Source organism: Oxyura jamaicensis, chromosome 27, assembly GCF_011077185.1.
Source record: "Oxyura jamaicensis isolate SHBP4307 breed ruddy duck chromosome 27, BPBGC_Ojam_1.0, whole genome shotgun sequence".
Taxonomy (NCBI): domain Eukaryota; kingdom Metazoa; phylum Chordata; class Aves; order Anseriformes; family Anatidae; genus Oxyura; species Oxyura jamaicensis.
This window is the reverse complement of record NC_048919.1, coordinates 1,771,349-1,787,331: the sequence shown is the minus strand read 5'-3', so window position 1 is coordinate 1,787,331 and position 15,983 is coordinate 1,771,349. Positions and strand designations below refer to the sequence as shown.

Below are 15,983 nucleotides of genomic sequence, written 5' to 3'. Positions count from 1 at the left end.
CCCAAAGAACTCTGTGTAGTTAAATAATAAAAGGCAGCAGATGGTATATGGTATGAATTAAGACAACAGGATTGTAAAGGCAGTGTGCATGGTGAATAAATGAAAGCATTAACACATCAGGCCAAATAGTGCAGACAGTAGGAGGAGAGATTTGCAGCTGGGATGGCGATGCAGGGGGAAGGAAGCCTCTTCCTGACAGGGGATTTTTAGGGGAGGAAATGATCTTGCCTTTGCCTTGGAGAGATGGTGAGAGGGAGGGGAGGCATCTCTGGAGCTACAGCCCCTCTACCCTGAGCTGTTTTGGTTCTGGTTCACACCTTGTTTGGCTCTGCTCAGTGGTGTCTTCTCCACTCCTCCTGGACAGTACAGGGCAAGATGCAGGAGGCTCCTAAGGTTTCAGAGAACCAGCATGAGCTCTGAAAGACCAAGCAGTACATTCAACTCACAGCCACAGCACGGGCTCTCTGGTTTACAAGTCCTTTGGCAGCTCTTTACCTTAGTTTCCCTAGTGTAAAATGGAGAGACCAGCATTGTACTGCCTGTGTCAAGCTGTGTAGCTCAGCCTGAGAGATGCTCTGACAGGATGCTTTAGGTTGGGAGATGGCACAGCTGGGATTTGGCTGCCAGGGCCAAATGTGGTTTTGGTTGTAGCAAAAGCAGAAACTGCCTCATTTTGGTAGTATCTCAAGGTGAAAAGCATCGGGGGAGGACAGGGCAGCTCGTGGAAGTGTTGGCTGATGTCCCTGAAGGGACTTGGGTGTCCACTGGTGGAGGTAAAGCAGCTGATGGGCCAAATGTAAAATGTGGAGCTCTTTCAGAGTCTACTCTGATGATAACAGCACAAGACCAAAACTGGGCTCATTTTACCCTGGATAATCTTTGAGTCTGCCCTTGAGATACCTTCACAGGTGGCTGAGAGCCACTGGGTGTCACACCACAGACTGTGGCAGGTTCTGTCTGTGCTTTGACCCTCTGTTCCCACCTCATCTGAGCTGGGAATGTCACCTCCTGAGTGCCACCACAGCCTCTAAGATGCTCACCTGCCATAGTGCTGGATGATGTATGGAGAGAGAAAGAGTTTTTCTCTTCTGGATCTCTGCAGAAACAGAAAAAAAATGCTGCTGTGTACAGATCAAATGTGGAATGGAACTACCCCAGCCCCTGCTCAGCCCCAGGGCTGAACCCTGCTCCTTCCCATCTCCTACAGTGTGCAGTAAGGCTGTTATCATGGCTGGAGGCATTGTTGCAGGATTTTGCAGTATCTCTTAGGTAGGAAACATTTCCCAATTTGCCCCCCCCAACATCCCTGTTCCTCCAAACCTACCATCTCAACCCACATCTAGGAGCAGCTTCCTGAATGCATCCATCATAACTGCCTTCCAGAGGCAAAAAAAAAGAAAAAAAAAAAAAAAAAAAAAAAAAAATCTGGATGCTGCTGCCTGACTGTCTGCCAAATCCTGAGCTCAGGGTCCACAGATGCTGCTTGGGACAACAGCCCTGGTCCTACCAAGACATGGACACTGTGGGCAGGAGCGGGGGGGAGCACGATTGCAACCCCTTGAGCCCTACCCTCCCCAGGATCTCACCCTGCCGCGAGGCTCCGATTGATGCGTGACTCACAGCTCTCGCACTTTGCCTGCCAGGAGTCCTGAAGTGCAGGGAAGCTCTGAGACAGAGGAGACGTGCTGCAGCTCCTCTCCCCTTCCACCTCTCCCCCTTCCATCGATTTTTTTTTATTTTTTTTATTTTTTTGCCTCTGAGCTGCTGCACAGCAGAGGAGAGGCTTCATGCTATTGCTTTCCACCCTGCTCTGCTCTGCATGTGGATGTGCGTGCGTGGAACCGAGCAGCTTTGCCCCCTCCCCCCCCCCCCCCCCCCCTCCCCGTCCTCGTTTTCTTTTTTTTTTTTTATTTTTTTTTTTTTTTTTTTTTTTAACCTTTCTCCTCCGTCTCTTTTTCCTCTCTTACTCCTCTTGCATTCTCCCACTGAATTAGCTGCCCAGCTTTACCTGAGAGAAACACTTGGAAATAACACTGGCAGTAGCACAGGGTGGCTTTCTGTGGAGGAGGGGTATTTCTTGGATCCCTGCCCAAGCCAGAAGGGTGGGGAAAAGAGATGCTCAAATCCAGCAGCATTGTCAGAGCACGGAAGGATGGCGTGATTGGTCTGAAAGCCCTGCCACGCTGCGAGCCATCAGCTCCGAGTAGTGGTATCCTTGGGCGTTACGCACTAGTTAACAGGCTTTGAGCTACCTCTGCTTGTTTTAAGCTTTCCCTCTTGCTTAATCTCATCTCCGCTCGGGTGCGTGTGCGTGTGTGTGTGTGTGTGTGTAGGGGGAGGACTTTATTTCCATTGGCTCGGCTTTCACTTCCCACCCACATCTCTTCCACATCACCTTGGTGTCTCCCTAAATAAAACCAGCCCTTCTTATCGCACCGAGGAAATCAAGAGCTACAGTTTGAATGGATTTTTGTATAAATATTTACCCCTACAAAGCTACTACTGAGCTGGTGGGATAAACTCGCAGCAGCTGACCTGAGACTCGTCTCCTCTCTCTCTCCCCTAACAGGGTTTAATTACTTTCCAGAGGGGAGGGGAGAGATCTGGATCCCAGTTCCAGCTACAGACTGACCCAAAAAGCAGTGCCAGGATTTCACTAGCTACTCCTCATGGATCTGAAGGACAGCACCATCGAGGACAGCATGGGGAGCTTGCAGCCTTCCAGTATCCAGATTTTTGCCAACACCTCCACACTCCATGGGATCCGTCACGTCTTTGTCTACGGGCCAGTGACCATCCGACGCCTGCTCTGGACCTTGGCCTTCGTGGGCTCACTGGGGCTCCTCCTGGTTGAGAGCTCGGACCGAGTGGCTTTCTACTTCTCCTACCAGCATGTGACCAAAGTGGACGAGGTAGTGGCCAACAGCCTGGTCTTCCCCGCTGTCACCATCTGTAACCTCAATGAGTTTCGCTTTTCCCGACTCACCACCAATGACCTGTACCATGCTGGAGAGCTCCTGGCTCTGCTCGATGTCAACCTGCAGATCCCGAACCCTCACCTGGCTGACCCAGCTGTCTTGGCCATCCTTCAAGAAAAGGCCAACTTTAAACAGTATAAACCAAAAGTTTTCAACATGCAGGAGTTCCTGGCGCGGGTTGGCCATGACCTGAAGGATATGATGCTGTACTGCAAATTCAAAGGCCAAGAGTGCAACCATGAGGACTTCAAAACTGTGAGTATGAGCAGATGCTCTGCTTTTCTCTACTCTTGGTGTGTGGATGGTGCTGGAGCAGGACCAGGACAGCAAGGATATCACTGGCCAACCTGTGTCAGCATGGCGCAATGAGAGGATAGTGTCTGTCAGGCTTTGGCATGGCAGAGGAGAATAAGGCAGCCTGTTGAGTTGAAATTTATTTACTGGAGTCCTCTCTGCGCTTCTTCCCAGCATGGCATGGGGTGAAGTGGGGACAAGCAAGGGGTTTGCAGCAGGTCCACCATCCATCTTGCAGGAGGCCCACGGCTCCCAGGATGTTTGGTGTCAGGCTGGAGTATCAGATGGGTCCTGCGGAGCAACAGAGGAGGCTTATGAGTTCTCTTGAGGTCAGTGAATTTTAGCCTGGTGAAGAAAGTAGAGAGGGCTGGAAAGAGGCCAGAGACTAGAAGGCATTTGAGGATGGTCTGAGCAATGTCCATAAGCCAACTGTATTTCCTTGGGTGTTTGTAGCCTTGCTGAAATTGTGGCTTCTGATCTAACTGGAAGGGGAATTTTTCTGCTTGTTCCTTGTGGCTGTGGCTCATAAATCCTAGTTTGCTGCAGTGTGGCCAGCAACCAGGTCCCTTCTTGGTGCTGTTTTAGAAAAAGTGAAAAAAAAAATAAAATAAAGAAGAAAAGAAATCAGGCTCTTCTCCGACGCCAGCCTACTCTCAGGCTGGCAGGGAGGTGGAGAGTGCTGGGTAGCCTGAGGATCCTGAAGGCAGCAGACGCTGCTCAGTTTATGGCTTCTGGGTGACACCCTGATGGCAGCGCAGGCTGGCCTGGGCAGCTCAGCTGGCAGGCATTATCAGTGTGAAACAGGAAGAAAAAGTAGGTGGCTTGGAAGAAGGGATCCCACCTGTGAACTGCTGATTGAGAAAAGGGCTGCAGAAGGGGCTGCTCCCCCCAAACTGGTGGCTTGAATCCTGCCTCAGCAGAGCTGCAGGCATGAGGGCTGGGATGAGGCTAAGTTGTACTTTGCTCTCAAGCCAAGCTGGCTGGTTCCTTCCCACTGATTCTCCCTGGTGTGCCCTGGCTGGGGGCTCGGTGACCCTGGAGTCAGCAATGCTGACAGATCTCAGCCTGCTGTTTCTCTGGGAGCAATGCTGTTTGTTCTGCTCTATGTCCTGCAGATAGACAGGGGCTGTAACAGGTTTCATGATGTTTGCCAGTAGGATTTTGGTCTGTTTTTAGGAGAAGAGAGTATTTTGTGTCTCTGACACTTTTGGATCCCCCAGCAAATGAGTCCAACTGATTCATGCTCCAGAGTCACTGCTATCACCTGGACTGTGCTCTCTTTAAATGTCTGAGCAGGAGTGTTTTGTTTGATGTCTCAGTTGTTGCCTGTGCATAACCCTGATTCCATACCCATTTTGGACTGGATATCCAGGCGAACTGCTCCTTTCCATCTGCTTCTTGGGCAGATCTGAGCAGAGGTGGGGTGGTGCAAGTTTTGAGAAGTTATGAAGAAATTCCTTGGGGGAAGAGATTGCTAAAGCAAAGCAATGTGTGACTAAGGCTGGAGAACAGGATAGAAAAGGAAATATATGCACAAAAGCCCAGGAGACAGAAGAGTTGATAAGTGAAGGCAGATCCCAAAAGATCTTCCCTAATCATAGCAAAGGAGCTGGGAGAGGGAAGAATTCTGCCTGTGGGCTTCCACATAATGCAATAAACATCAGCCAAAAGCAAAAGCCCCAAAGCCAACCAGCAAGTGGCATGTTCAAAACACCTGCAGGACTTGAAAAAGTAGGTCTTATTCTCAGATGAGACAGGAGCTCTTGGTAGCTTCCCCGGGACACAAGAACTGTAATATCCATGGCCATTTAGTTTTTGAGGTAGCTGCTTCTGAAACAATGTTTTTTATTTCCATCTGTACACAGCAGTTTCCAAAAAGGTTAAACTTTCCCTGGCTGCTAAATAAATCCCTGTTCTCCTAAATCAAGTTAGGGCCAGCTAGAAACATATGGGGTGCCATGGGCTCACATCCCTTGTCCTTGTCAAAGCACTGTAGAGATTCAGAAACAGGGCAGTGAAACACTTTAGTCCGTTATGCAAAGCAGCTCCTAGATGATCCAGAAGACATTGTCTTCTACACCTTTCTAACACAGAGAAATGTGTTAGAAGAGATGCTGGAAGCACAGTTAGGTGTTTCAGTCTCACTGACCTGAGGCAGTCCCTTAGGTTAGGGAAATCCATGGAGCAGTACTCAAAAGGGACTCAACAGCCTTGTTTTCCTTCTAGGCTTTACCTCTAAGAGACAAAAGACAGCAAAAAGTGCCTGCTTAAATGCTAAATAGGTCTTTCCAGAGGGAGTATGCTGTTAAGGTCTTTGAACTGCCTCCGTGCTGAATCAGAACCTCCAATTCTGGAGGAATTTTATGTTTAATCATCAACAACCTGTTGCAACTTTGTGTACAGACTGTGTGGTAGCTTATCCATTCTGCTGCATTACCAGTTGGAAAGAGGGAAGCATCATCACTGAAGGCTGATTTCTTTCCTCACAGGAAGCAGAGGGTGTAAATCCCAGAGCAGTTCTGTAATACGTCATTGTGATGAAGAACTTCAGCTCTCTCTTTCTGTACTCCCCAAATTCATGTACCTGGGAGCAGAAGAAGCAGGAGTTTTGCAGCAGAAAGCTACATCAAAGCAGAAAACTGCAATAAGATGCTGCTGAGGAAGTTAGTGCAGTAGTGCCAGCTGGTCACCTGTCCCACGTAGAGTATCCATGTGTGTTGTATGCAATGCTGCATGGGAAAGCAGATGCTGGCATGGCAGTGCCCTGGCACACTGAAAACTTGAATTTACTTTCCCTCCTCCTCCACTTCCCTGTTCCAATTCTCCATTGCAGCTTTTTTAACAGGATTTGAGCTGTGCTCTCCTTGCACTCAATGTTCCTTCTCCCCACATGATGTCCAGTTTTTCTCAGACAACAGTTCCCCATATTATGGCCTTCTCAGAGGCATGAGTTCTTTAAGCTTTTCTGCAGAGATACATCCAAAGGGAACAGCAAGGACTTAGCTGAACATGTGCTGGTTCCTGATCTGGCATGGCAATGCACTGAGCAGCAGATAAGATAATGCTGACCTCTGCTGTAGGCAAGGTAATAAAGAATAAGAAATTGGCAGAATGAGCTTTAGCGAACCCCAAACCCATTCCTTTAGTGTATTTGGAGGAGGAAAACCTGATAACAGCAGCAGTTGAGGAAATTACGTCCTTTTTTCTTTTTTTTTTTTTTTTTTTGTATGTGTTTGTGTGTGTGTGCATTGCTCCTTCCAGGAGGTCTCAGTTGAAAATGACCTCACACATGGCATCTTTCTGGAGGAGTTGCACTCATGCTGCTCAACATGACATTAAGGTCTTCCCAACCTACTGCTCCTGAGAGTGATAAAGCTGTGGCTCGTCAGCCCTAGACACACAACTGTGATTTTCTGGTTATCTCTATGAGTGTGCTGGGCCAAAGCCACCTTCCTGGGTCTGCAGTCATTGCTTGTGGTCCTTTGCCATTCCAATATGGGATGAATTGAGCAGTGGCAAAGGGATCTTGCAGAAGATTTCTGTGGGTGGCACAGCAAATACATAGAGTAACAGGGGAGAAAAATCTATGAAAACTGTTTCACCCCATGGGGAAATGGGAGAATGACAGATGGGGTGGTGGGGATGCAGATATTTAGAATATGAGGAGCATGGGGAATGGGATATCTCAGTCCTGCCTTGCTGAGAAAATTAGCCCCAGCAGCCAAGTCCTGCCTGAATGATTCAAGATACAGCAGTGACTGCGCATTTTGGCATGTGAGCAAGTGTGGTGGTTTTACTCAGGTGGGCAGCTGAGCTCCACCACACCCACTCTCTCACTCTCCCTCCTCAAAGAGAAAGGGGGAGAAAATACTGTTTCTCACTCCTCTCTCTCTCCCAGCTTCTGTGTAGCCATGTTTTTTTTTGTTTTGGTTTGGTTTGGTTTGATTGGTTGGTTGGTTGATTGTTGTTTTTTCCTCTTTCTTAAATATGCTCTCACAGAGGTGCAAACAACATCACTTATTGGCTCAGCTCTAGTCAGCAGCAGGGCCCTTACCTAACATGAAGCAGCTTCTAGATTCTTCTCAGAGAAGCCACCACTATGGCCCCCTGCTACCAAAATCTTGCCATGTAAAACCACTACATTAAATTTTTCTGTCATGTCATTTGCTAAACGGAAATTGTAGCGTATGCTTCCCCACACATCCATCTCATTTCAGAGGTAACACAATAACTTAGCTTTTGCCTGCTATGCTTTCGTTGCCGGATGTATATTTATTTTCCATGTCTGTGACAATCAAAGGATACAACTCATTTATTTTCAATACACATTCTTGCTGATAGACAATGTCCGCATAATGGAGAGCATTTCATGTGAATATTTCTATTCTGAGACACAAGTTTATGTCAATCTATCAGTCATTCTCTATAGATATACTTTCTGCCATTCTTTGTAGTGTGCCCATGAGGCCACTATTTAGTAAACAGCTTTTGCTTTTTAGACTGATTTTCCATTGTCATCTTCTATTATACAACTTCCACTTTCCTCAAAAATAAATAAATAAATAAAAATCATGATGCTGTCTGCTTGATTCAGAAAAACATGACCTCTTTCTATTTAATAATTTTTCTGGAAATCGTGACTTTTTCCAAAGTTTGCCTCAGTCTGTTAAAGATGCCAAAATGGGATCTACCATTTTGTGCTAACTTTTACACAAATAAATGGTTCTTGCACTAGGAGAGCAAATATTTCTGCATCTTTCTGAGTCTGTGCTTTAACACCCTGTGTTTGCACATGCTGTTGAATATTGGTGCCTGCTCTTAGGCATGGGAGGAAGTGTAGGGTTATTGTGCTCCTGTTGTAGGTGACTGAGTTGGGTGTCTAAAAGTACATGGGCTGTATCTGGGTCACATATCTGACTGATGTACAAACCTCATCCTTGAGAAATGCAGACCTTTATACTACCCAACATTGTCAACATTGCCTTGTCTAAATTTTTCTCTCCCTCAGACATCTAGCCGTAATATGATTATGGTAGGGCTTGTCCATGGAGGTGATGGGCTTTGTACTTAATTTATTACAGAATATTGCAATAATCATTTGAAATTCACCAGATTCTTGGGAGGATACCTGTTGTGATGAGTATCTGTTCACAAATATAAAAGTTTATTGGGTCTTGAATTGATATTGAGGTTAAAAACTAAAGAAGAGAAGCCTGTGGAACCTCAGTGGGGTCTTTTTGTGACAAATCCAATTATAAGTCATTTAATACAGAAAGCATTTACACTGGATGAAACAACTTCCGTAAGACCAAAAAGTCAGAGGTGTGGCTGTAAGTCATTTACTTGAGATGTGGGTGATTTGTGTCTGAGAGACTGCTCTGGCTGGGACCTGAGCAGCTCAGTGATTAACTCTTCCTTAATTTTGTTTTTAAAAGTCTGTGTTTTGTTCTTATTTAAGCTGTTTTTTGACTGGGCACACTCCTCTTCTCATTAGGAGTTTTGGGAAATAATCTAAAGACCTGATGTCGCAGAAAAGAGCACAGCTGAAGTATCAAATACATCTGTAGATCAGTGGGTTGTGAGTGCAAAGGGAGACGAGACACAGGGAGGACACTGGAGCAGGAAGGACAAAGCACTTCTGTGCCTAAGAGCCAGCGGTGAGCTCAGCATTCTCTTGCCTATGTCCTTGGTTTATATGATGCACCCATCTGCTTCATTTGATGAAGAGGTAGAGCCACTCTTGTCTGTTAAGTGATGCCTATTCATCCCCAATTATTTGTCAGGAGGCCAAGTGAGTGTGGATTCCTCTGTCTCCCATCCACACCACACCTGCTAGGGGCTTTGCACTCAAGATGGCATCTGGAGCTGAAGCAAAATGCAAACACTGCTCTTGAGAGTGAGCAGAGAATGATGCTGTCAGATGGGGAGGAAATAGTGAGCAAGAAGGATTTCATCATAGTTGCAAGGACAGAGACATTTGAGGGCTGCAGAGCTTTACCATTTCTTTCTGGAAATTCCCATGGTTTGGAAATATCTCTGAGTCTGAAGTTCTGCACATCAGCTCTTCAATCTACAAAATGGGAGGAAATTACTTTTATCAATGGAGCAACAGTAACAAGTAAGGTCCTGGAAAGCTGTGAGGAGGCAAGGTAGTAAAACTCAGAGCTCAAGGTTGACAAATATCTTTAAGCCACAGTGTTGTATTGTTTCCTTGCTGTCTGCAGTGGACAAAGGGTAAAATGATGGGAAGCAGTCAAGTGTACCTGTGCTCTTTCCACACAAACCACATTTAAATCTAGTTATTCCTAAAACTGTAAGTGAAGGCTATGAAAAACCAGGGACATATTAAAAAACAAAAACATGGTTCCTATCTGGAGAGATAAACTGGAGCAAAATAACTAGTCCTCACCTTTCTCCATATACCTCATGAAAGTTCCCAAAGTTCCCATTGAGACTTCTTGAGAAATATATAACCTCCCAGATGTTCACTTTTGCAGAATTTTGTGCTTATTTGACCAAGTGCATGCTAAAAACCATGATGTGACTGCTGTGAAACCATGTTGTGTATTTACTCTAAGTGCTCCTAGCAAAGCGCTGACCACTACAGGTCAGTGTCTGTGATTCCCATGGAAGGCAATGGGCACAAATAAAACCAGTGAATGTAAACAGAGGCAGGAGAAGTTCTTAATAAAAGAGAAAGCAGGTCTGACTTCAGTATCAGCCTGAGTGTCTTCTTGAGGTCTCTTCCAAACTGAATTATTTAGCATCTACATATATCTATATAAATTATAAAGTATATTATATATTTCCGTAACAAAAAGTGGGTACATTCCTGCTCGGTTTTGTCCCATGTTTCTGCTTGTCATGCTCATTTCACTCAATCTTTACTGCAAGCATGAAAAATAGTTTTGAGAGGTAGTTAGCATCCCTGTAGTGAGCCTTGCATATAAATTTGAGTTTATGTTATTGACCTGAGGAAAAAAAAATGGCCTTAAATGCACAGTTGTTCATGACTCTCTGCATTGAGCATCTGAGGCTTTCACAGCTCAGATTCTATAATAAACCCCTCACAGTTTTTCTGAGTGAGTGTCTGTCTTCCATCTCCTGGAATCATTCCCATGCAGTTTGAAAGGAGACAGCAGAGATTCCCTGAAAAAAATACCTCAAGTGCATTGTTCAGCTCCACTTTGTGGAAAAAGCATGCCTCAGAGCTCTCCAGGAGTGCAGCCATCTGCATGACAGTGGAGACAGAGGGGACAGAGGCATCTCCATCTCATCTGGCAGAACCTGGTGTCCAGGAGCTCTGATTGGCTAGTCTGTCCTGTGCCTTTGCAAAGGATTTTTTAAAGGAATTTACACCTGGGGTGCAAGCCAGATCAGGCGGGGCTTTCACAGCAGCATTATGCATGAATTTGCTGTCATGGGGACACACAGTCAGTGTGTAGGCAATAAAATGCTCAGCTGCTGTGATAAGGTGAGACCGAGCAGGTTGTCAGGTGGATGTCACAGCTCTACCAACTGAATATAGTTTTCAAAAGAAATAGCAAGTATTTTGCCTAGTTTCATTCATCTTTCTTTTAAGATTGGTGTGACATTTTGTGTGGATTTCCATAGCAAGAGCTCTTTGGAAAAACACATCCATGAGAACTTCCTTGCCTGAAAGACAAACACAGCTATGAGGGAGCTGTGTGGTGGTAAGAATGCAGGAATGCAGGTCTTCCCATAGCTTCAGAAGGAGAAAAACATGATCAGTGGCTATATTTGCAGGTTGCAAAAATTGTCAGCTATTTTGCCACCTGCATCTGCTGAGGGGTTTATTATAATTATTATTTAAAAAGCTTTAAATGTATTCTCTTTATTGAGGGATAAACATAACCTGAAAGGTCTTCTAAAAGCTCTTTCGGATTTCCACACCTGAAAATAGTTGTTAGGACGTCTCATAGGCATCGCAAACTCAACAAGCTAAGATGGAAAATGAGCTAGATGAGTTGGACATGTCTGACTCCACCTACCAGGGATCAATCTGTGAGTCCAGAGGCAGAAAGAATGATTGCCTCTTGGAGGTAGAAACTCTGAATCACTTAAACAGATTGACAACAGTATGCTCAGGGCTCACCAAGAAACAATTTATATCCAGCCATGAATATTTATAGCTGAAGCACATTCCATTATTTGGGAAAAACAAAAATGATTTTGATCAGTTGTTGTTGTCATCCAAGAAAGGATTTAGCCTGTGTGTTAATTCAGGAAGCGTGAAGTAAAGAAGTAAGTACTGGGGGCTCCCCAGTGAAGTAGTCACTGCACCAAGCCTGTCGGAATTTAAGAAGCGACTGGACTGTACCCTTAGTCACATGGTCTAAAATTTTGGGTAGACCTGTGCGGTGCCAGGAGTTGGACTTGATGATCCTTATGGGCTAGCTTAACAGGACAGGACAGCTCGGGATATTCTGTGATTCTATTCTATGATTCTAAGTGGTAATGGAAAATGCATATACATTTTCCAAGGGTATATTAGATGAAAGGAGATTTAATCTGCACTTGGTTAGATTTCCAGAGAGGATCCTGATGCAGAGGGGCTTGGCCCATCCAGGCATTTTCATGTGGAACAGAGGTTGCTTTGTTGATGACTCCTGTGGATGAGACAGTTCTCCATGGAGATTCCCTTCCTCCTCCACTGCACTGGCTCCTCAGGGGCTGGAATTTGAAAAGAAAATCAGAAATAAAAAAGACTGAGCCAAATTCAATCAACGCACCAGTTGTTTCTTCAGATCAGCTTGACCTGCACATGAGAAGGTGATTCCAGGTTCTGCCCAAGCAGGGTGAGCTTCATACCAAGCCTGTGCAATTTCATTTTAGTTAGCCAGAAGGTTGCTCAGATCTCACTTCCAGCATGGGTTTTTTAGAAAATGGAATTTGTCCTGAGGGAAACTGACAGCTCAGAGTCTGTCTTTATTGCGTATCTGGCAAAACAGGCAAACAAACAAACAAATCAACAAGAAGAAAACAAACCAGGTTGAAGGCCAAAAATTTTAGTGAGATGGTTTTATTTGGTTTTAAAAATCTGAATTTTCATGGTGTTGTTTCAAATATATTAAATCCTTGGAAATATAAATGAAAGCAATATCAAGATAGGCATGAAATAAAATGAATTTAAAATGTTTGCCTTTTCAAAGCTTTTTTAAATTATTAGGGGACTAAAATCAAAACAATTCATTTAAATATTTTCTTTTTTCATGTTTCCAAGCCTTCTGAAATCCCTTGCCCCCATGGTGGAGGACAGTCATGCAAGGTCTTCACAAGACAGCTGAATCCCACAGCAGTGATTCAAACTGTTCACCTGAACATTTAAGAGAAATTAATCTTAGGCCAGGAGATGAGAATAAATAAATCCAAGCAAATGTACTCTGGTGATTTAACTGCATGTACTGTGAGCAACATAATTTAAGGACTTAAATCTCTGCCACAATGCAGGGTGACATACTTCCCCCAACTAAAGTAGAAAATGATGAGCTGAAGCCCTGGTACAGCAGAGGAGCATATAATTGTCATGTGGGATCACTCAACATCAGGCAAGAAAATATCTTCACAGTATGCAATCAGCTGGACAATAAGGGCTAAATCCACTGAACTGATTGCAGAGGAGAGTTAACTACCAGTGAGAAGAATTAATGTAAGCTTAACCCTTGAGTCACTAAATTTTCAAGATCATGCTCTAGTGCTCACTGGTACAAAAATGAATGGGATATGTGGAGCAGTCCATTAGAGCCTCTGTATTTCTTTGACTGCCATGTGCTATGCTTTGGAAGTGCAGCATATGTTCCATCTTTGCTTACCATGCATGAAACAGCAGCGTTAGCAGCACTGTGAACACATCAGCAATTTTCCAGTGACGGAGACTGCTGAACAAGGATATCAGGCTTCAGATTGACCTCAAATGGTTGATAACACTATGTTTTGGGAGGTGGGTGTGACTCCAGGCCGTCTGGAAAGTGATGATTTATTTGAGGGGGCCTTGGATTAGAACAGATTTTTTTCTATCAAGCTTATTATTATTATTATTATTTTATTGTATTCTCATTTTCCTTAGACTGGTTGAACGCACTGGTTGTGTTTTATCTCTCAGAATATGACATGGTGTCCTCTTTTGCTATGGAGGTGATGGCTGGTTACAGCAGTTGCATGGTCCTGTTATATAGTTTTTTTCTTTGAAGCACCTCATATTTGGGAATTATTCCTTTTTACAATGAAAGGATACAGAATCTTCCCACCAAACCTTTTGTGAAAACTGTTACTGTGGTTGTGTGGTGGTTTTACTCGGGTGGGTGGCCAAGCTCCACCACAACCTCTCTCTCACTCCCCCTCCTCAAAGAGGAACAGGGAGAAAATACGATGAAAGGGGCTCAAGGGTTGAGATAAGGACGAGGAGATCATGCAGTAATTATCGTGGCAGGCAAAACAGACTCAGCATAGGGAGATAGTAAGATTTATTGCCTATTACTAACAAGCTAGAGAAGTGAGAAACAAAGGAAAGAAACTAAAAGCACCTTCCCCCCAAATCCGCCCTCTTCCACCTCCTCCCCCTGAGCGGCACAGGGGAATGGGGGAATGGGGGTTATGGTCAGTCTACAGTGCTTCTTCGCCACCTCTCGTCCCCTGTGCTGTGGGGTCCCTCCCACGGGATACAGTCCTTGCTGAACTGATCCAGCGTGGGCTTCCCACAGGCAGCAGCTCTTCAACAGCTGATCCAGATATGGGTCCATACGTTGGGGTTCATCCCTCGGGAGCAAACTGCTCCAACCTGGGTCCCCCACGGGCAGCAGTTCCTGCCAGGTCACCTGCTCCTGCGTGGTCTCCTCTCCACGGGCTGCAGGTCCGGCCCGGAATCTGCTCTGGCAGGGGTCTTCCACAGGCCACAGTCTTCATCGGTGCAGGTCCACCTGCTCCACCATGATCTCCTCCATGGCCTGCAGTGTGGAACCCTGCTCCATCGTGGTACTCCATGGGCTGCAGGGGACAGCCTGCTTCACCATGGTCCTCACCACAGGCCACAGGGGACTTCTGCTCTGGCGCCTGGAGCACCTCTCCCCCTCCTTCTTCACTGACCTTGGCGCCTGCAAGGCTGTTTCTCACTCCTCTCACTCTCCCAGCTGCTGTGTGGCACAGCGGTTTTTTTCCCTGTCTTAAATATGCTCTCACAGAGGTGCAAAACAACATCACTTATTGGCTCAGCTCTGGTCAGCAGTGGGGCCCTTACCAAACATGGGGCAGCTTCTAGATCCTTCTCACAGAAGCCACCCCTATGGCCCCCTTGCCACATAAACCCACTACAGGTTGCTTCTTAAATAATGCTCCAATCTAAACCATTTTTTACGTAAAAAATTGAGTCAGTGGCATAGCCAGACAGAGTGTTGATATCATGTCCTCATTAGAAGGAGTAGTTTTGCCTGATGTTAACCCTCATACTTGCTGATTGAACAGCATTTATTTATTTATTTATTGTACTCCACCCTGGTAATGAATACCACAGCTACCATCCCTTCTACAGATGCTCCAGGATCACTGTAAGTGGCCATTAACTAATGTTAAATTATTATGGAACATCTCCTGGAATACCTGTGACACCCACATTAATAATAAAGGAATTCATACCTGTCAAGAGAATGACAACGGATTACAGTTGAGTTAATGTGAAATGCGAGTGTCATTTACTGCTCTACACCAACTGCAACAAGTTCCTTGTGGGGTGCATGTAATTAAGGGATGCAAACAACATGACAGCAGAGGGACGCCATCAATGTGAACATGTAGCACTATAGACAGCTATTAAATATACGCTGTGGAAGAAAGCAAGTCCCAGGCTGACAAACCAGTCCTATTTCTATTGAACTCCAGTGGAGTTTGCTTCCTAAAGACATTAATGAGAGTGAAATCAGGCTGTTAGCCCCCACAATTGCACCTCTCCCTGGAAAAATCATTCTCTCCTATTATCACTTAGTAGAACAAAAAGACCCTCAGAGGAGGTTAGTACTATGATGACATCTCTGTGTGTGAGCATCTCTCCAAGGGAAACTGGGGCAAGGAAAGGTTTTTTTGATGGTGTTCATGCACAATACTAGAAAAATATACGAGGGTCTCTTGGTATCGGTGCATATAGGACTCTACACATCATTTTTCTGTGGGTTGTGTTAGAGTTCAGAAATTTCTGTTACATATCTGCTTCTGTGCGTTGTGTCAGGTTGAGCTGTGGCTGCTGGTTCCTTGCTCACCATCTGTGTCATGTAGCTTGAGGTGCTCTGCAGGGTCTGCAGGTTAAATGAGGGGGAAAAAAGAGGAAGGGGGAGAGAAATAGAAGAAGAGAGAAGGTGAGACAGAAATGGGTGAAGACTGTTTACGTCATGAAGGAAAAAAGCCCTAAGGTTGGGTCAAAGAAAAGCAAATTCAGTTTAGAAACCAGCACAGGTTTTTGAAACATGGGTTGATGAGCCTGGAATTGGTTTGAATACTTCCATTGAAAACTTCTCACTAGAAAATGCTCTCTGAATGAAAAAAAAAAAAAAAAAAAAAAAACTGCTTTCCTAAAGTTACACTGACTACAATGAGATTTCCCATAAGAAAAATGGAGGCTTTTTGTCTTAAAGCATTTCTATTTTCCATTAAATTAATTTAGATAAAAAATACATATATCTTAGAGAAAAACAAAACCTTGGAAGG

The 15,983-nt window shown here is 44.9% G+C and overlaps 1 protein-coding gene across 1 annotated transcript in view; it reads left to right on the top strand.

Annotated features, from left to right (window-relative positions):
• Nucleotides 1-2,388: 2,388 nt before the first annotated feature.
• Nucleotides 2,389-15,983, top strand: part of ASIC2 (acid sensing ion channel subunit 2) — a 519,540-nt gene continuing 505,945 nt past the window's right edge. The window contains exon 1 of the mRNA XM_035347654.1: nt 2,389-3,233. Coding sequence (XP_035203545.1) covers nt 2,670-3,233 — 564 coding nt within the window. The 5' untranslated portion in view covers nt 2,389-2,669. The remainder of the gene's footprint in view (nt 3,234-15,983) is intronic.